The sequence below is a fragment of the Anastrepha obliqua genome, chromosome 1 (assembly GCF_027943255.1).
Source record: "Anastrepha obliqua isolate idAnaObli1 chromosome 1, idAnaObli1_1.0, whole genome shotgun sequence".
NCBI lineage: Eukaryota > Metazoa > Arthropoda > Insecta > Diptera > Tephritidae > Anastrepha > Anastrepha obliqua.
The window spans coordinates 90,842,073-90,863,705 of record NC_072892.1 but is presented as its reverse complement, the minus strand read 5'-3'; the positions used below and the strand labels follow the sequence as shown (position 1 = coordinate 90,863,705).

Below are 21,633 nucleotides of genomic sequence, written 5' to 3'. Positions count from 1 at the left end.
GATTCTTCTTTGGATTTCAAGCCTGACAGCCACCAGTTCGTAATCTTTGTTCTTACAGGAACAAATCCCGGTCGTAAAACTTTCTGTCATCCGCCGAACTTTCTTATAGAATTTTCAGTCATTTTTCCTACTGGACAGCATCTCAAGCTCCTCGCGCTCAAGTAATTTGAACTCTTGTTTATTCTTTCGGATAATATGTCTATCTTCCTTTTACAGCTCCCAGTAGCGATCCCATACGATTCGCGTTGCAGTTCTCGTACCAATCGTCGTACCAATTCTTTTTTCGATTCCGATTTTTTCTTCGGCGGTGGTACGTAAATAACGAGAAATGTTGCTCCATTGCTCGTGAATGCCAGAGGTGGCACCGAAGGGCTGTGATTTGATATTACCAGTTTCTACGTATGAGGTTTGCTTAGAGATGCATTCCCTTAACCAAAAAAGGAAGGTTAAATTGAAACTTAACTTTTCAAGCGTCAGCAACAATATATAGTGCGAAACAACTCAATATTATTTATTGGTATTCATTGTTAAATTCTTTGTTTTTTTTTACTAAGACTAAATTCAAGTGTAAAGGTTCTAAAAAATGCTAACAGCAGGTTGGAGGTGTCAAATTCTGGTTGGATATTAAACACAATTTGAGAGGCCTAAACCTTTTATGTTTGCCAGCGCGAGAGTAGTAAATTATTTTTATTAATATATTAGTAATTATTCATAGAATTGAAAGCTATAAACATTTGTGCACTTATTATTCTAACTACTAAGTATTGCGGTCAAGCTTCTGGTATCTAAAATGCTTTGACTGTAAAGTAGAAAGCAATTCAAGACTTGAAACGCTGCAATAAAAGGTATTCTAAGCAGAAAGCTGCGCGCACTTATATGACAGCTAGTCGTGCCATGAATGTATGGGTATGTATGTGCACGGAATAGTAATCACAACGTTCTTTATGTATTTTAGGACGATCAAGCAATTCTTTCCTATTACCATGTGGACGGAGAGTAAATTCGAAAAATAGCCATAATGAGAAGTCTAGAGTCACAATCGTAGAGATATAGAGAGCAGCAAGAATGCATTCCAGGCGACGTTGAACGTGTTGTCACCACCCTCGTCTTCGTACAATATTTATGCATGTATGCTAAGTGTGTGTTTGTGCGCGCAACTAGCCGGCAGTTGCGTATGCGTCACTTGCATAGTACAAATAACAGACGGGGCGCACGAATACTGTGCTATAATTTTGGCTTCAGCGTCCACTCTTATTGTATGAAAGCAATACCAAAAGCGAATAGTAAACAATTGTGGTTGTTTGTTGAACAAACTGCAGTTTAGCAAAAGTAGCGTAAGAAATGTTAAACGGCAAAACTACAACCACAACAGTTAAAATAGCACCAGCTGTTGGCTACAAAGCGCCAAATTGGCTGTATGCCGTTGCTCCAAGTCTAGGCGCAGCAAAAGCTAGCCTATTGCTTGCACCCAGTAGCGTAGGTGATTTTGCTACACCGCGCATAGGCTGTAGCGGTTTTACAACTTACGTTTTGCGCCTGCTTTCGCGCATTATTTCCAAGACAACATAATTTTAGTTTTAGCAATTCATTTAGTGAGCTTTACTTTTGTTTGTCTTGTTTTATTTCATTACTTCAGCGACAGTGGCGCGCGCGCGCTCACATTGGCAAGAGAGCAAGCGCCAACGTCACTCAGCGATTATTAGTAGCAAGCGACTACAAAAATTCACTCCACTCTGTTGTCGCCCTCTGCAACGTTAGTTAACGCAGCAACTACTGGCTGCGATGTCGGCGTCGACTACACCAAGATAAAGCCAATGACGCTGGCAGCAGCTTTCAACGGCAGCGACAATTTCTTACATTGGCTAGTGGCTGTTGATGTACTTAGCCATAACTTCGGTGGGGGCGAGCGCGCGGTGTGGCCGATCGTACAGGTGGTCGGGTGGTTGGCGGGCGCAGACGCGGCGGACGTTGGTGCGCAGCCGTACGCGTGCGCACGCTACACATGGCCCGGTATAAAAAGCGAATGTACGTCAACGTACCACACATAGTCGATCCCAGTGGTTCCCTGTAAGACGTTGTGCATATCAACGGCATTTTTGGAAAAGCAAAAGAAGCGAAGCGAGAAAGGAAATTAAATTTTTCTTACTTAACGGAATATACTAATATATAATCCGAAAAACGCCTACGCAGTTACATTTTAACGCTTGAAAAAGTTATAAAAAATAATCTCAAATTAACAAAATGAATAAGTTTTTGTTTGTGTTTGTTGCACTTTTTGGAGCCGGTATGTACAAAAAAAAAAAAAATAACTATTCTTTATATTAAATAAAGTGAAAAAATTAAAAAGTAAAATAGAAGATGCAAAATAAAAATCAACTTTGAAATTAGATTTCAAGGAAAAGCGGAACAATTGTAAAGAAGAGCAAAAATGTTTGCTGGAAAGAAATTAATTGGAAACACACGTATACATATAAAAATGTTGTTCGTGCTTTGAGTGCTTTGTGCCAGGCAAGGATAATGGACGTTTTTGTGAAAACCATATATAGCTGGCCTCAAAAGGCTGCTAATGCGACAAATTATGTCGCAAACAAGGGGCTAATAATGCGAGCTGCTTTCAGTGTTTTTGTGGAAATGGTTTTGTTGATATTAACGGCAATAATAAAGAGTTATACGAAACAAGTTATTATTGCATTCATGAAACATACTTCTGGTGCACTTTGCGGGACTATAAGCAAATCGTGTCAGATTAAAAAAAATTTTAAATACAAAATTATAATATTTTCGAGCTAAAGTTCTAAGGAATGCAAATTTTCTTGATAAAAAATTTACAAATTTTCTGACATAGCAATAGTTACTTTTCGAAATTTTTCACGTGCTTCACAAAGCTAAAAGTTTTCAATTTTTTAATATATACTTCGGAAAGTTAAAAAATCAATGAAAATAATTTTAGTTACGGACTGACTTGCCAATGCTAAATAACTCTATTCTACTCAAAAAACATATATTTGATAAAAAATTTAAATTTTTTTTAAATAATAAAGAATAAAAGAATGTATACAATTTTTCGTAAAAACCATTTTTAATAAAGAAATTCATAAAATTTTTCCTTAAAAAGTTTTATAATAAAACAAATTATATCGATTTTCGTAAAAAAAAGTTAAATATAAAAATTTGGAAAATTTAATAAAGTAATAAATTTTATTCTAAATTTTTGCTATAAAAAAATTAATGAAATTCATAATTATAAATTAGCAGGAAAATAATCAATAAATACCTTTTCTTATAAATAAATATATATATAATGGCTATAAAGTGGCTTTCAGAGAATTAAAGTGAGGTTTTGGAAAAAATATTTAATAAAAATTTTATAATTTTTTTTTTTTTATAAAAATTTATAACAAATTTAAATTTATTAAATAATTTTTTTAAAACAAACTTTTTGTTTCAAATATTTTTAATAATAATTTAATATTTCTTGAAACTTAAAGTATTAAAAAAAAGGTGTAAATGTTTGGGGTTTAGTGTGGTTCTTACTTTATGAACCAACAAAAATTCTAATGCAAAAATTAGAAAATCTTGAGGAGCAATTTGTTATTCTGCATTTTGGTAAATAAATTAATAACAACTATACTTCACTTGAAGTAGAACAATAATTATGTTTTGTTCCTTTTCATTCAATAAATAAAATATGAAAATACTAAAATGAAAGTAAATCCAGGTTACTTATTCATAATTTTAAACACAATTATCACGGAATCCTTAATAAATTTGTTATTGCTTGGAAAAAAATGATATATTGAAAATTTCCCCTTCGAGTTTTTACTCCCAAAAGGTACTCGTATTTTAATAAACATATTTTTTATATGAATATAAAAAATTTGGCTTTTATAAAGGCAAGTTGTGTACTTCAGTAGTATCATAATTGAAAAAATTCAAAATGTTGAGAAAAATGCCTTCACAATTTTCAATTCACTATGCTTCGATAACTAAAAGTAAAGGCGATTTTCATATAATGAGATAAGGTTATGTAATTCCGCTATGAATCTTTTACACAGTTTGAAAGAAGAGCTTGGATAATTTCTGCATAATTATCTAAAAAAAAATTTTTTTGCATTAAGAGACTGTTTTATGAAATGTATAGAAACATTGTTTAACTGGAATTTCCAATGTTTTTAAAGTTTGCGAAGTGTAATCCTTCCTGATATGTTTCATGTTCATTCGTCTTAGCCTGAGGTTTTGTTAGCTTAAAAGCTACAGAAAGATTTTCCTACTAGGATTTATTTAATTTTGAAAAAAAAACAAAATTCTCCGTATTATATAATATAAGTATTTGAACACTGCTCTTAATAAAAACCTCCTGATAACTACTCAAATTCAAAGCTGAGTACACAAGCAGTCCCTCAAGTTCCATTCAAGTAGTTTCCTGCCATTTTCTAGCATAAGGGTAAAACTACTAGTGAACGCTGACTTTTTGTAATATTTCATAATTGGAAATGTGTTTTCAATACAATCAGCTTCGTGGCGGCTTTCGCTTCTTATTTAATAGGCGCCCTTAGTACCTTCTGTAGCTAAGTTGCGATGTTTTACTTTTAAGTGCCTCATGAGCCTCTTTCGGCACTACCTTAAAAATATCTCCTTTTTACGCAGTTATTTCGCTTTCCAGGCAAATATAGCTGAGCTCTTGGAAATGCATTGCCTGTTGCTTTCGGTGGTTGGCTTACAGTTGAGGCATATAGGTGAAATTCCTCCCTTCCATTGGGAAGGCCCTTAATTGCTGTTGCAGTTGCCTTTTTGCCTCTTTCGCTACTATTATGCAATTGAAATATCTTCATAAAATCAAGTTGGCCAAATTGTTTGTAATTAATACCAATTATCGCTTTAACTAGAGACAGAAGTAATCTAGAAATGTTGGTTTTGCTAAAAATGCACAATAAAGCAATGTAAAGAAGCAAAAAACTAGTATAAGAGTATTAATTTGTATGCATAAGTACATTTGTATTTGTATGCTAAACTACAGCGACTTCAACGCTTGGCATCGACAATGTATTTTTGCTCTTGAGTTCAGCAAAGCAACGCTACATTTGAGACAAATTCAATTTTACTTAAACGCGCAGTGCATAAAAAAGTAAAATCACAGCAAAAACATAAGCGAAGGGTATTTCAAGCGACTTTTGGCAAATTAGAAAATGAGAAATAATTTTATCGGAGTAACCAAATCGCACATACATAGATATGAAGATCTTACCGGCTTTCGGTTCAAAATAACATTGCAAGTCTGAAGCTGCCTCTATTGAGTACACGTACACACATACTGGCATATATTTACTAAATATATGCATACATGCTCTGTGTATGTAACTGCCCTATAGGGAAATCCCGTCCTGCCCTAAGGAAAATCATTTTGCATTCTTTCCAATCATAGCGCATTCTTTGTGCCATCCTTTGAATTCCCAGCTATCGATAAACCAATGAAATTTACACTTCCAGAGCATTATTTATTTGCTGATATGAGAAACAGATGTAATGTGAGCTGGTTAAGGTTCAAAATTCACTAGATTCAAACCAGTTCGGTACTGGTGAATTTCCCTGCAGGGTGTGTCATTGAAAGTTGCACAATTTGTTTTATTCTTTTTATTTGTTTTTTGCACATTTACATAAGTTGATATGAGTGCGCGTAAAAATAAATTGCACTAAATTAAGAAAATAAAACTGACTTGCAGTTTCGTGAAAATAAGTAAGATTATTTCATATTCTATGTCACATTTACTTATTTTTATAACTCCACTCTGTGTAATGCAATTTAGTTTTGAATTTTGATATATGTAGTTGCCAAACTACGCAGTTAGTCATAGCCATGAAAGCGACTAAAAGTACCATTGCTGCATTCGAAGTAGAGGTATAGAGGTAATGAGTATTTATTCGTATACAACTTTGTACATTTATTAAGTTGCTGGCTGTCTGACAAAAAAAAAAAAAAAAGTTGCTGCTGCTCCTGCGCTTTATCCAACTTTGCGCGAATGGGCGTGAAAGAGTTGGTTTTTGTGAGTGGCAAAGTCGCTGACTGGGTGTTGTCGTTGCCATTATAGATTTAGATGCAGTAATTTTGGTGTTGAATATGCCTTGAATTATTTTTTGTTAAATTTTTCATCGCACGCTTCTATGCACACATTAGGTACCACACTGCTTTACAAATTGCGTTGTCCAAATTTTCGATGTAAGTGGAAAGTATTCTAAAAACCATAAAAGTGTGTAAATAATGGATAAGTGACTAAGTATGTATATAAGAAATAATAATTTGAAATGGAAATAATTGTTCTGCCATTTAGGGGCATTGTACTGATAAATGAAAAACTGTAGTTATTTTAATTTGCCATTGCCTGTGCCAGGTCTGTTAAGGTGGTTGCAAAATTCCTTCTTAGACAGAGATGGGGTGGGCTGCGTACTCTAATAGAGCTAATTACGTAGCAAAATCCATAGGGATGACTTATAATTACCATAGGCCTCATCGCTCAACCACTGTGTGCATCTTGTTTGGAGGATTGTGATAGTACACAACATTTTCGCTACTGGCAGCCGGTTTTCGCCAGACTTAAAGAGCCCAGAGCTGCATTCTCCTTCACTCCATAAACTGCCAAGATTCTTAAACAAATCTGAGAAGTTAACAGTGGCGCAATGAATTCCTAATTCATCTTTCTTTCTATATTCTTTATATCCACTCTCTAGATCTTAAGTGCAATGAGCCAGCGCTTGCCTGAGTGCTTGGAAAATTCCAGTCATTGACGATGCCATCCTAATATAATTTTAAATACTTATTAATATGAAAAGTAAACTTTTCAATATATACATACATTTTTTACCTACAAACACTACTTTTAATCCGCTTGTGAAGCATTCAACCTATTGACGCAAGTGGCAATGACTTTCAAACAAAGCTGCGCTTTATTGAAATAATAAAAATGAGTAATGAAAATAAGAAGAGATATTAATAGGCTTAACAGTCACACCAAGGTTGGCAAAAAAAAACCAAATAAGATTATTAAAAATAAATAGCAACGCGCGCTACCGTATCAAATTAATAAGCTTACACGATTTTCAAAATCAAAGAAAAGAGGTGGAAGGAAGCGATCAGTGATGCTACTTAAAAAAATAATTATAAAAAGAATTTTATAATATTGTAAAGCAATAAAAAGAGTTAACACAGCGACGCGTTTGCCGAACAGCTTGTTTGCAGTGCATTACCAGCAAATTTATGCGTATGTTGCAAGAAATGCAGGGAAACACCTTTCTCCGACTGACCATTCCCATATCCAACATAAAACGATGAACAGCACAACAAAATGTATAATCATCATAAAATATGAGTATTTTTTATTATCAAACGCACAAGGCGGCGCACACAAAGCGGCAATTTGACGAGTGACCAGCCTAAATTTTAAGCGGTTATCTAATAAATACATGCCACTTAAGCAGTAGGCGCACAGCAGTTCGCGGTTTATGTAGAAAACAAAGGTCAAGTGTGGGTACAAGTTTTTCGTTTTTTTTTTTATAAGCTTTGAAGATTAATACGGCAGGCAAGTGAAGATTATGACAAAAGGGGAATTGAAAAAGCGTAGAGAAGTAAGCAGTGAAAGAATGGCTGAGAGCCGGGGAAAAAATGAAAGGAAAAGTTAGCGTGAGAAAGAGCGAGTAACTGGCGTTAATTGTGTGTCGAAATTTTGTTTTTTTTTGGTGGTATTTTTTTGCTTTCAGATTTTAGTTGAAAAATCATTTTTGGTTGCTCATTTCACAGTAATGTGGCTTTAAAAACTAACCATTTAAAATTCGCTTAAATTTCGTTTAGTTATTAGCTTTAATAAAATGTTATATAATTTTAATTAGTTTTGTATGCATGTACGTATGGGTGTATGCTGTGCACAGAGCTGACTTTCACTTTCACATTTGGTAAATTAAGGAATTTTTGTTTAGCTAATCACTTTTGTTAATGAACAGAAAAAAAACAAAAATTTGGAAATTATAATAATGCATTTTTAATCACTAGATTGAGTCAACTTCTGTATACAACTTCAGCTACAAATATGTGAATTAACTCTTGTTATGGTGCTACGACAAAGAGAGATTTACTCTAAGGCTTTCATGTATTATTAGTCGCAAAAAGTATTATAAATCTTATACAGCGGAATGCGGATTGGCCATTCGGTCATAGAATCAAAACCAAGCACGAGCATTAGTATCCATTTGAGTTGCATTAGGTTAACTTGGACACTCGACAATGCACTCTTATAAACCAAAGGTATGGGGCTTAGCTTTGCTAAGATCTTGTGTACATGAATGTAGACATGGGCCCTAGAAATTAACCTCAGTGCATTGTTTCGCAAGTTTTAGTAAACTGCGAATACTTTTAACCGCAACGACAATTCGTATAGTAATACTGTTAATCATTACTGATAATGGTAACACTGTGTTTGGTATTTTATAAGTACAGTGGGATCTGCACCCACCTCCTAATGCCGATAAAGCTCGCTTGGCTGCACATTACATATATGTATTTTCTAAGTTCTTTGCGGCATTTCGTTATTTTTAAGAAGTAAATTTAGGAAATGATTTTGTTATTATTGTTTTCCTGTTTCCTACTTTTTCGTGCTCGAAAAGCCACTTAGCCTAAAATCTATATTTTTTGTTCCAGCTAATAAACAAAGATGATAAATATAATATGTGTACAAGATTTTCTCAGATGGTGCGCTGATTAGTATTTGTTCTTTTAAGTGGCTGATGAATAATAACTTCGCATGCATTCCAAAGAAGTTAGTAAGCTTTTTGGCGTTATTGGCCAATAATAATTTTTTTCGAATTCCTCGGTGTGTGTTACTATCAAAAATTTATTATTTTTTACGTGCCATAAGTACCGTAAGTAACTTCATATCTAAATTTTAGCAATTCTTAATGAGATTCTGTAGAAGAAAGAATTTGCTTGAATATCCGTGCTGGAAAAGCCATAAATATACAATAAAGCGTCTTCAATTATAAATTCACACTATTTTATGCGCGCACCACGAATCCACCAACAAGTAAACTTAGTAAATATATCCGCTTACATTCAAAGCAAAATAACCAAACCACTACTTGGTGTTGGCCTCATGCGTTCTAACACACATCGAGTATACTCATTGTTTCCATTTTGAGGTTAATAAAAATTGTTTTTGTTTTAAAATATTCACTTAAGTGCCGGCGATACACACCCGTTCAATAAAGTAGACAAACCTGACAAGCAGCAGCAGCAAGAACAATAGTAGAAAATTAATGCCAGTATCAATAATGGCTGCAATGAAATACTTAAGTGTATTGAGAAAGGTTTTGAAAAATAATAAATATATAACTACATATCTAAATGTAACTACATGTAGTATGCACACTGGTACATATAAGTGTATTCAATCTCAGTAGCAAAACCAGTTGACATTGAGGCTAAGCACATTGAGTTGCGGTTGATGGCTAGCGGTAGGTGGCTGGCGGCTGGTAACTGAGCCATGTAAAAAGTGACGCAAAATGCTAAACGGAGATTGGCTCTAAGTGGTAACTGGAAAAGAATGCGGTGAAGATTGGCTTGAAACAAAAGCACTTCATTAGCGTGAAGTTTTTGTGTTCTGAGTATTTATAGATTTTTGCGAATTTTGTGAATTTTGTGAATTTGGTGTCTTTTGTGGTTTTTCAACGGAAATTGATCAATTTCGGTTTGCGAAAAATGTCTAAGGCACTTTGCATAATAAATAAAGAATAGCATAAAACGAGTTCTTATTGTTTTTGTAAAATAATCCAACTATGGGGAGACTAAGTTATTAATTTCTTAGAAGCAAGCTGTCTTGCCAACACTTTTGCTTTGTTGAGCAACAGCACCACGTGCTCCACATATCTTTATTTAACTAACTACTACTTACTTAACCATTTAGACCGGTTCTTTGTATACATCGATTCATCCAGAAAATGAAAGGCAACTTGTTGTACCGCAAAGTTGACTCGCTAGCCGCTTAACTTGCTGACCTGTAGACCTAAATCAGGTTTGCCTATGTCATAAAAGTGATACGCATTTACATACAAACTAATAATATAATATAATACATAAACTGGTCTGAAGAATAATTAATACCACTAAATTAAAGATACACTTTTTGCTGTTGCCAAGCTTCTTCACGTACCACTTACATGACTCGTAAAAAGACTTGCGAATTGAATAATTTTCAAAAGAAAAATACAAGAACACATATCCGGTTCTTTGATAATAATATTAAGTCACTCTTGCAGCTAAATATAGCATTTCTTACTTCTGTATGTGTAAGTGTCTAAATGCGAATTGTGCGAAGTTATTTTATCGTACAAAAAATGCACGCCAATTGTAACCTTCTGCTAAAGTTACAATCTATATAAAAACAAGTGGAAAATATTTGCAAAAATTTTGTAAACAAGTTTGAGCTTACAATCTCGAAAGATTGCTTAATAACCAACAAAAAGAAAACATGTGCGGACACGGCAGTGGATTGATGAAACTAAACAAAAATGCCAATGCATAATTATAAGTTAATGGCTGTAAGAGAGATATAAAGGAAGAGTGGAATTGAAAAGTAATTCGACTTTAGTTAACAGAGCAGACTTAAAGTTAAAAGGAATTTCCAAAAAATATCAAGAAATAAACTCGCAAATTATATCTGAGCATTAAATTTCGATCGAACAGCTTCGTTCTAATTTGTTTTTTGTTTGCAAAAAAGCGATTGAATAAAGGCACAAGTGGCACATGTTGAAATATCAAGGTGACGATTTACAATTTCGGCAAATGAGATCTTAAATCAATCATATACGACACTTGTGAACTAAACGGCTGCAGTGTACAAAAATAAAAGTAATGGAGCGTGTAAAGGTCAAAATAAAAATTTCGATTTGAAAATCTATTTGATTTTTGTAGCTATCCTTCTTTTGCTTTTCTTGTGCAATTTATCCCTATAAAAAATACTAATTAATACCTTCCTGTACGATTTGCTCAGATAGCGTGAGCTTCCACGCATACAACGATATACATTAATTGGAGCATACATCCTTTATTAGATGTTGGGTCGAGCTTTTCCCCCAATGTGTGGTCTGCTTCTTGATGTTATCCCAAAAATAGTGGGATCTACAGTTTCTTGCCAGCTGCTCAAGTTAAAATGATTTTAATGAGAAAGCTTTTCCCCGTAATAAGGCTTTCTGCGGATAACCATTGCCTCTTGAAGAGTGATGGCTAATAGGTATAAGCATTTTTTCTATCGAACCAAAAAACAGTAGTTACGTAGAAGTCCACTGAACCATGGCGGTTGCATCATAAACCTTGAGATTTGTTGTTTTTGAATTGAATCAGACTTCAAACTTAAATTTAGTTTATTTCTAAACTATTAACAAAAATGTTTCTAGTGGATTCCATTTTTGCTTCACAGCAGGTGGACAATTTTATAGGCACGATGGAAAAGTAAAATTACAAAGTATCATAATAATACATTTTAGTGCAACATTTAAATTTGAAATATAAGTAATTATAGATATCGTAAATGCAAAGCTCAAAACTAAAACAAACACAATGTTTTGCCATAGTATTTTTAAAAATACGAACGCTAATTTGTAGTAATGCAAATTTAGCAGTCACTACCGGGCGGTAGTGGGCGTGCAGCTGACTGAATTTTACCTGCAAGATTACACGGTACATATTTAGCTGGGCACGAGCATGTTTACAACACGAACATTGCCGCCCACTTTTTGGTGTGGCACAGTTTTATGACTTTGCCTGTGCTTGCCCTAACTGTACAGAGCTCGTCTCTAGCTATAATTCGTGCATTTACGATTTTCTTTTCTACAATGTACACTTCCGTCTACTCTGTGCAACTATCTTTCTATCGGTATGCGCACGCTTGTATGTACATATGCACACATGTATTCATGTATGTTTGTATGTAAGTACGTAGTCCTCAATGCCAACTGCTTCTGCAGCAAGAGCGCCTTCAATGCATCACTACACTGCAACCAGTAATATGCATTGAATGTATTGAGTCGATCGAGTTAGTACGAATTGTTTGCCGTTTGGCGCTCAAAAGTGTTAATAACAGCGTTAGGAACAACAATAAACACACCAGTATTTGTTACTTGCAAATTGTATTGAATAGCGTTATACATCTGCAGATATATGTATGTGTTTTTTTTACTAGAGTGAGCATTTTCAGTTTCCTTATAAAGGCCGCACGATTGCATACTGGCGGCAGCAGCAGCAGCAGCGCTGGTGGCAACGACAGCGCCAATGTTGCACAAGTTAGCGTGAAACAAAATCAATTTCCGCGTACTTTGTAACATGCTCTTGTTTTTTTTTGTATTATATTTTACTTTGTCTGCTTTTGGGGTTTTCTTTAGTTTTTTCTTTTTTCTCTTCTATGTTTCGCTGATTTTGTTTATTGACTCAACCACAAAATAGTTATGCAAAATAAGCTAAGCAATGAAATAAAAATAAAATGGAATGAAAAGTGAAGCAAAAAATAAATTCATCAAGTGTTGCAACAGCTCAGGCAGTGGTGTTGCTTTTGCTATTTGGTGAAAGAAAAAACTAAAGGAAACCAAAAATTTCAAAAAGTGTTGCAACTTCAGTTTTTCTTGTAAGACCAGTCAAGTTGCGCGAATTTGATAAACAAAACTTTGAGCCGCATTCATTTTTCACATAAAAAAAAAAAATTTAGTTATCTGTAATGTACGAAAGTGTGTTGTAATTAAAAACTAGTTTCGAAAAATTTTAAAAATTATAAATAATTTTCCAAATTTCAAACAAAAAATTTTAGGAAAAAAGGGAATTTTAGGAAAAGAAAATGTTTTCTAATTCTAAGATGCTGCATATTTATATGTCCCAGCATTCAGTATTCTTGTCTATACATTATTCTTTTCAATTAAGAATTGTGCAGGCCATGGAAATTTAAATGTTCTCAATGTAAAAAAATACTATGAGAATAAAGTCGAAAGCGCATAGCAGTACTAAGATCTACTAAATGTCTTAAAATAATACAAAAGACAATGCGAGTAAAGCAAAAGCGCATAGCAGCACCAAAAACTACTAACTCTGTGCTTTAAGTAGCTTGGTCAACTAAGCTGTGGTGTGGGCACGAAACACCAAATTAAAGGAAATGGTTTTTTCTAATAGTTGTCGTACCTTGACAGTCAGTGTCAAACCTCAGAGTGTATTTTTGTCATAAAAAATTCCTCATAAAGACCAATCTGCTGTTCTTAGGCAGCATAAAACTGTAGGCTCCTCCATTTGTGGAACAATAGGAGGAAGCGCCCAGGCAATAACCCAACAAAGGGTGTACACACACCAGTTATAAACATGTAAACAGGTATATGTGACATTGTTTTTGACTGACTGAGGCTATCTGAGCTCATCTAAACTAACCTAAACTAAACTGAACGAACCCAACCTAACCAATTTTTCTGCCCCAACGATTTTACAAGAAAATTTCAAAGTTTTCTCGTAGTGAACAAAGCTTCTTGCAAACTGGTTTTCTCTAGATATTCATTAGAACTTTTAAAATGTCCTTGCATTGAATTGGATGCCAATTAATTTGAGTAACCATATTTTTTAAGGAAAATAGGCACATAAGGAAAATAGGCACATACACGCGGACCGTCACTCTTCCATTTATTGGCTCTTTTGAACAAAAAAAAAAAAAGAAATATAAACGAGTAAAATTATGTTGCAATAGCAACAATTATGAGTTATAGCAAAAAATCAAATCACTCCGTGGAAACAAAATTGCTTTTCAAATTCACCAACTATACCTAACAGTAAAGGTAGAAGCGACAACGAAAAAAGAAACAAAAATATTTTATATAACCAGCGACACATAGAGATTAAACTTATTTCAAAGAATATGCAATTTGCTCTGTATCTTTTGAAATGCCAAACCAGAAACAACTTTTTGGCAGCAACAACTATTTTTTAACTCACACAATCGGCTATACTCGTACTTATGACGGCAATATCCAGCCTCAGAACCTTTGCCAACTTAGGAGACTTTAGTTTCATATACCACTATAAAATTGATTGCCTTCTTGGCAATCATATTCAGGCTTTTTGATACCCAGAGGTAACCATCCAAAATCGCGTTTTTAAGACAACGAAATGTATTCTAATGTAGTCTAAGCTTAAGACGAGTAATTTTGTTCCGCATAGGATACTGGCTGACAGTCAAGATTTTGAGCGGGAAAAATTTTATCAGCGTCAATATGACAAATATCAGTATTTGCGCTATTTTGTTTACTCAAATACTCACACACACAGCAGTTAGATATAGAACGTATAACATAAAGTAAATTTCTGCACAGCTCAATTCTTGCTAATCGATGCGTGACATAACAGTTTCAACGCTCCTGCTAGCGCACACGGAAGCCACATAAACTATAAACTTGGAAGATACATGCACACATACATATTTATAAGTACATACATACATGTTGCCAAAATGCCCTGTAGGGCAATTAAAGGGTAACTGCTTGGCTTGCTAATCTACAAATAGTACAGCACGATAAGTTTCGTGTAGTGATACCCCCTCTTGTTCAATATTTTCAAATTAATTATATTGGCCATTCAGGTATAACGCACAGCTCTTTAGGATCCAAAATGCACATCTTCAGTTTTTTTTTTGCTGCCGGGTATATCGAAATACAAATACTATACTTCAATATGCATTATACGTTGTGTTTGTATGTAATTATATTATGTATTTATCATGGCAGCGCAATAGCGCAGTCTTTCATTTTTTAAGATTTTTGCTGTTATTGCTGCTTTTGTTGGCTTTGTTTTTGAGCTTATTGCACCTTTGCTGTTGTTGGCATTTGCAGTGATGCGTTAAATTTGAAAAGTATTGCATTGAATGCCGCTATTGAAGTGTGAATTTTTCGCTTTGGCTATGAGATATAAAATTGAAAAGGTTATAAGCTATAAGCGTAGCAACTAGCGTGCATTTGTATGTAGTTGAGAGAATATCAGGTACACATCTGTGTTCACAATTACAGCAGTGCAATTTTTTGCAATTCTAAGATTACTTAGTTATGTTTTATTTAATTTTATTTTTATTTTTTATAAAAATATAGCTCAAACTAGAATAATACACAAGTTAGTAAGTAAAAAAAGTGGTAGAAAATTAATTCGACTTTTGAGCTACTTCGAACTTGTACTTCATTATACTAAAATTTTTCAAAAAATCTGATTAAAGAGTTTGACATTTTTGTAAAATGTTGAATTTTTTTTTTTATTTTGTACAAAGCTCGGAAATTTGATTGCTAAGTTGTTTGTTATTCTGTAAACTCTATGTTTATAAAAAAAGTAATAAACTAAATAAAAATAAATAAATTTTCACAATTTTGCTGCATGTCGCGTAGCTATTATTGTGAACACAGGTGTATTTATAGAGTGTATTTTATACACATATATATGTAAAGGAAACTCTTGTCTGTGCTTGCTGTGTTGTTTACTTACGTACTCATATATGTGCTTATAAATATTTATATTACTTTGATCACTGATAATATCTGTCGCAACGTCAACTGCCATGCAGCGAACATTGGTGTAATTCACAAAGGTTTTGTGCTGTTTTATTAGTCAAGTATTAAATTTTCTGCAACTGTGGAAAATTTGTGCGCTAGAAATGGATGTGCTTTTAAATGGTGTACTTTGGTTTTGTTTGTTGTGAGGCATGTGGAGTAGTTAATAATCTGTTCAAAATATGTTTTATGCCATTCCGAAATAATTCAAATAAATTTTCTTTTTCTGTTTTTTGAGCTGAAAATTTACTTTTAACGTAAAACTCTAGAGTGTGAGAAAATTAGTTTTCTATTTTACTTATTATTACTAAATATTATACATACTTATATGTTTTCTCCATTTCATATTTCAAAATCCTTTTCTAATTTTTCTTCTTCTTTTATTTCATACTACTTTTATTTTCTACTATATTTTTCTTATTGTTCTTTGAATCAGTCATTCGCTGTTTTGAGTTATTTTCCCAGAAGTTACAAAAAATATCTAATATCCGTTTCTGCTAATTGTTATGTTTGATTTTCTATTTTTGATAATTCTATTCTTTGGCAAAAGTTTAATGTTTCTTACTTGTCCATTTTTTCCGTACTTAACTTTCGCATAATTCTTTCCTTTTGCAAATATTTTCCTTTCTCTAATTTTCCTATTTTTTCTGTCTTCTTTTTTCAATTCTCATAAGTCGCGAGCTGTTTTTTTCTATTTGTCTATTTCTTCTACTCTTTAAATCTCCTTGTCTCTTTTACTTTCACTCCTTCTTCACTTTCTACTTCTCCTTCCACTTCTACTTCTACTTCTACTTCTGCTTCCACTTCTACTTCTATTTCTACTTCTACTTCTACTTCTACTTCTACTTCTACTTCTACTTCTACTTCTACTTCTACTTCTACTTCTACTTCTACTTCTACTTCTACTTCTACTTCTACTTCTACTTCTACTTCTACTTCTACTTCTACTTCTACTTCTACTTCTACTTCTACTTCTACTTCTACTTCTACTTCTACTTCTACTTCTACTTCTACTTCTACTTCTACTTCTACTTCTACTTCTACTTCTGCTTCTACTTCTACTTCTACTTCTACTTCTACTTCTACTTCTACTTCTACTTCTACTTCTACTTCTACTTCTACTTCTACTTCTACTTCTACTTCTACTTCTACTTCTACTTCTACTTCTACTTCTACTTCTACTTCTACTTCTACTTCTGCTTCCACTTCTACTTCTATTTCTATTCCTACTTTTACTTCCACTCTAACTCTACTTTTCTTTTTTTGTGAATTCCATTTCCCAATTCCAGTTTTCCTCTTTACTTTTTACTTTTCTTTTTTTTTTGTTGCGGCTTTTACCTTTTTCCCAACTATTAATTTAAATGACCAACTCTTCTTCCAATCTCTTTCAATTCAATTTATACAATTCAGCCAATGCAAAAGGCATTGCACCGCTTGGCTAACAAAGCAACATAATTCAAAACACAAAAAAGAAAAACAAAACCTTGCTTCCAATTGCAGCAAAACTGATCCATCCAGACAACCCTTGGCTCTTACCTTAACTACTGGCTAACCTATATGCATCTAACTCTCTAAAGACACAAATATTTAAATACCATTAATGCATACAAGGTGGGCAAAAATAACAAAAAATAAATGCAACTAATGTTGCTACGGCATTTCGAAGCTACGGCAGTTAGGACAAGCTAGACCAAAGTGGCAAGTTGTTAAATAGCTAGACGTGTTGCACAAACATTTGCTCTACACTTATATGTCCATATATACAGTTGGGGTCAAAAAATTAATAGCGCCTCTAATATGCAAGTATTCAGTGTCGCTGTTCTGTTCCGTTTTTTATGAACTGCACCATAAAATGGCCACGTCAATTAGTCAGCAAGCCACTAAATGCTGAATTTGATGCAAAGTGGCGCGAGTGATATTTATGACCAATAGAACTGAGGTCATGGAAAGACCAGCACAATTGCCATGATCTTAATCTGATAGGAAATGTAAAAAATGCAAGTGCAAATTTCAAACAAAGAAATAGTTCGCCAGTAATTTAGTCAGTAAAGGGTGCTTGGTGGCGTGATTTGCCAGAAAAGTTAGTGAACTCACTTCAAAAGCGTAATAATTTCTAGTAACTAACGTTCATTAAACTAAACATTTATTTTTATTTCCCACATAATTTTCTTCAGGGCTTATTAGGCCTTACATATTATTTTGAATGCAGCTGTAGGTTTCTACGTATGCATATGCCTTGTGAATTGTTGCAAGTAATAGTTTTCTATTAAAAACTTACGGTAGACGAGTGCAAAAATAAAGACAGAAATAGAAGAAGAAAAATGTAACTCTTTGGTTGAAGACGAAAAGAAAAAAATGCTTTAACTTGTCTGAGACGTTTTAGATGCAAACGAATGTGTACATATATATATATATATATATATATATATATATGTATATTTATGCGCACACTCACTTGCTTATATGTATTTATTTATGTTTAGTTATGCATGCATGCATGTACGTTGACTGTCTCGACAATTTATGTGCCACTCCAAGAAAACTAAGAGCCAACTCAGTGCCCGCTCAACTGCATGGCTACAGACTCAGCGGAAGGTGGCAGCCGTTTAAGGCAAGTTGATTGCATGCACACGTACATACATATATGCATGTTTAACGAAAAAAAGTTAAAAACATAAACAAATACAGATATACGCCAAGCATGCACATATAATTGTGCACATACCTCTGTATGTATGTGTGTAACTACTTATTTATTTGTTTTGTGTGTCACAACAAGTTCAAATGGAATGCTGTTTTGCAGAGGCGATAAATGTTTTGAGTTTGCGATTTTGTTTCTTGCATTCGCATAATTGCAGGCCACACATGCGACTTGCAAACACTTACAAACACAATATAAAAATACAATACATGCATACATAGGTGCAAGTAGATGTAAGATAACTGCAAAAGCACATCCAACTGAGGTGGTGCAAATTCAAGTAACTACAGTCGATTACTTCTCATTGTATTACTTTTATTCTTTAATTTTTTAACATACTTTGTAAAAAAGCATTATGTACGCTTATTTGTTTATTTGTATAAAGCAACAAAAAATAAAAACAAAAATAATAAATACTTCAGCTAGGTAGGCATGCAAATTGCGAGGCGCTGGTGAAATGAACCTTTGAGGAAGTTTAAATGTAGTCACCGCATTCAGCTTTATGTATATCAACATTGCAAATATTCTTGTTGTTGCTGTATATTTGGCATTTTTCTGTGACATTTTTCGCGCATAAAATGCCAAAAGTTGCCACATGTTGCCAGTGATTGTAGTTTATTGTTGTAATTTATCATCGGCAACAATGCTTGTCAGCGCGCACTGTGCCTCTTTATTTCTGTGCTTATGCCTGCGAGTGTGAGTGTGTATGCGGTAACGTGCTTGTCACACCTAAAGTTGCAGCATGCCTGCCATTTTTCTACCAACAGCTGTGCCATAGAGCGCCAGACAATTGTTTGCTGTTGTATGTATTGTTTGCAAGTAGGCGTTCAGGCGCGGCCATCCTTATTTTAATTGTTTTGCTATTCATATTGTGAAAGCCACTTACATATATACATTCGACTTCATGTCTAAGCATATTCCAGGTTTTTGGAAGGTGGCTTTTTTAAAATAAAACGACAGACAAATTTAGATATTAAAAGAATATGACTAAATATGTGCCAGTAACAAAGTGTGTGCAAATTTACTTCGTTGTTTAGCGGAGTAGTCTCCTATACTTGAAATACTAATTTGCGTCTCACAACAAGGTCAACATAAATTGATGAGATTTGATTTATAGCAAAATAAATTAAGGTATAAAAAAGTGCAAATTTGAAGTGGCTTACAATTCTCGCTTTATATACATATATTGGTTGAAGGCTAAAATGGGTACCATTTTATAGCTGCTCACATTCATAACATTTCAAATACAAATTCCTCCCATCTTGGGGCCCTGATGTTAATGAGGCACTTTTTAAAATTGAGTTTGTTTTCTTCCATGTGCCATAAAGCTTCAAAATGTATATCATACACATAATGGGGCATGATTTAATGTTGATTCATTATTAATATATGTTCCTTTGTTCTGAGGCGATAATATAAGTAGACTGATGGTTTTTTATAACAGTTCTCTAGTTCTTTTTAAAAATGTCCTCTAAACGTATATCTTGTCAAGAAATAAAGAAACAAAAAAAGCAGCTCCATCACAAAAATGTTTTATTTAAGTAAAACCAAAATCAAGCACTAGATGTGAGAAAAAAATATGTTGCTAAGTGGTAGAAAATTCTTGAGAGCTTTCTCGCTGAAAGAACTAAGGATGTTTGATCTGCTTTCTAGTACCCTTTTATCCACTTTTACTATAATATTTTAATATATTTTACAAACAAATTTTAACGCCCAAAAATTAAACAATTTTATTTCTTTAGAAATTTTCACATGAAACAAAAATTTCACGATTTTTCTTATTTTTTCTCATAAAAAATTTCACATAAAATCAAATTTCAAGATTTGTAATTTTTTTCAAATAATTTACTTTTAAATTGTTGACAATACCTTTTCATTTTTTTCATTGATTTCTATTTCTTGTTGAGCGCTCGTTCTGCAATTAATTTATAAATATTCTGTTTTTCCTAAAATTTGTTTTGATGAAATTAAATTTAGTCCTTTCCTCTGGCTAACGTTGTCTGTTAATTTAATTTTAGATTTTCCACGGTAACACCAAAAACACGTAGTTTTTATGTCAGACTTTGCTTCACTTATACTTCAACTAATATTATTTAAGTTGTAAATTTTTTAAAAGCTAGTTTTGCCATTTTTCTTGCTAAGTACTTTCTAATAAAAAAATCAATTAGCAGCGAACAAATTGCTATTAGTCACTAATTGCTTTGCGCCAATAAATTAATAAGTTATTCGAATTGTTTGGTTATTTCATTTGCTTCAATTTTTTAATAGTTTCATAAATTATTTCGCTTAAAGAAGCGAAACTAAACAGAGTCCATCCACAGCTAATTCAGCCAAAGTAAATAAATAAACACTCGGTTGCGCAATTTCTCAATAATTGACAACTTTTTGACCCAGTGAAATGAACACTAAACCACCCTTTGACAGGCCATACTGACAATTTATGGTTATGTAAATTAATAATTTTTTGCCTGTTTAGTTAGTTTTTGTTTTTTAAATACAATAAAACGCCCCTGTCATTGACGTTTACCTAGTAATATCAAACTTTTTATATGTTTAATCAATTTTAGAACTTTAATGCAATTGATCGCATTCATTATGCTAATTAACTGCTAAAATATTTAATTTGTTATAAATACTCTACATGGCAATGCAAAATTTATGCAAACGTTTTCGGTAAATTGCATTTAAGTGTGCTTTTTTGTGTCGCCCGATAGCGCAAACAAAAAAATGAGTAAACAAATCATTTACATTTTAATTCAGTGTGCATTGGCAATTGCACTAATTCAATTTAGCTGCAGCTACTTGTCAGCTGCATGGTTTTAATGTCACACACATGCACACAAATACACACACGCGCATACAAACAAGCAAACAAACAATTTTGAATGATTGCATTAACCCGATTACCGTGCGCATGTTTTTAGATCAAATGGGAATGAATGATTGAGCGATTGAGCGATTGAGTGAGCGTGTGCAGCTGCATAGTGACAATTAAATTTACTTTACAAATGTAATTGCATTGCCTAAAAAATAAATGTATCAGCTGGACACACTACTGCTCATGCACACTCTCGTGCGCTTAAAATGTTACTCATTCGCCACGTGCTGGCGCTTAGCCTCAACGCCAAAGGCTTGCAATGATAAATAGTTCGCTTTAAGAAATACATATATAAACAATTTAAAATTAATTTGCTTTTATTATTTAATGTAAAAGTACATGCGACCGCCGTAGCCGAATGGGTTGGTGTGTGACTACCATTCGGAATTCAGAGAGAACGTAGGTTCGAATGTCGGTGAAACACCGCTCGACAGGCAATGGCAATCCTCCGAGTGTATTTCTG

The 21,633-nt window shown here is 33.5% G+C and overlaps 1 protein-coding gene across 2 annotated transcripts in view; it reads left to right on the top strand.

Annotated features, from left to right (window-relative positions):
- The first annotated feature begins 2,057 nt into the window (after window positions 1–2,057).
- The window catches only part of LOC129250813 (protein obstructor-E), a 71,249-nt gene continuing 51,673 nt past the window's right edge, over window positions 2,058–21,633 (top strand). For both annotated transcript variants that reach the window (XM_054890406.1, XM_054890400.1), the window contains exon 1: window positions 2,058–2,284. In XM_054890406.1, coding sequence (XP_054746381.1) covers window positions 2,242–2,284 — 43 coding nt within the window. In that variant the 5' untranslated portion in view covers window positions 2,058–2,241. The remainder of the gene's footprint in view (window positions 2,285–21,633) is intronic.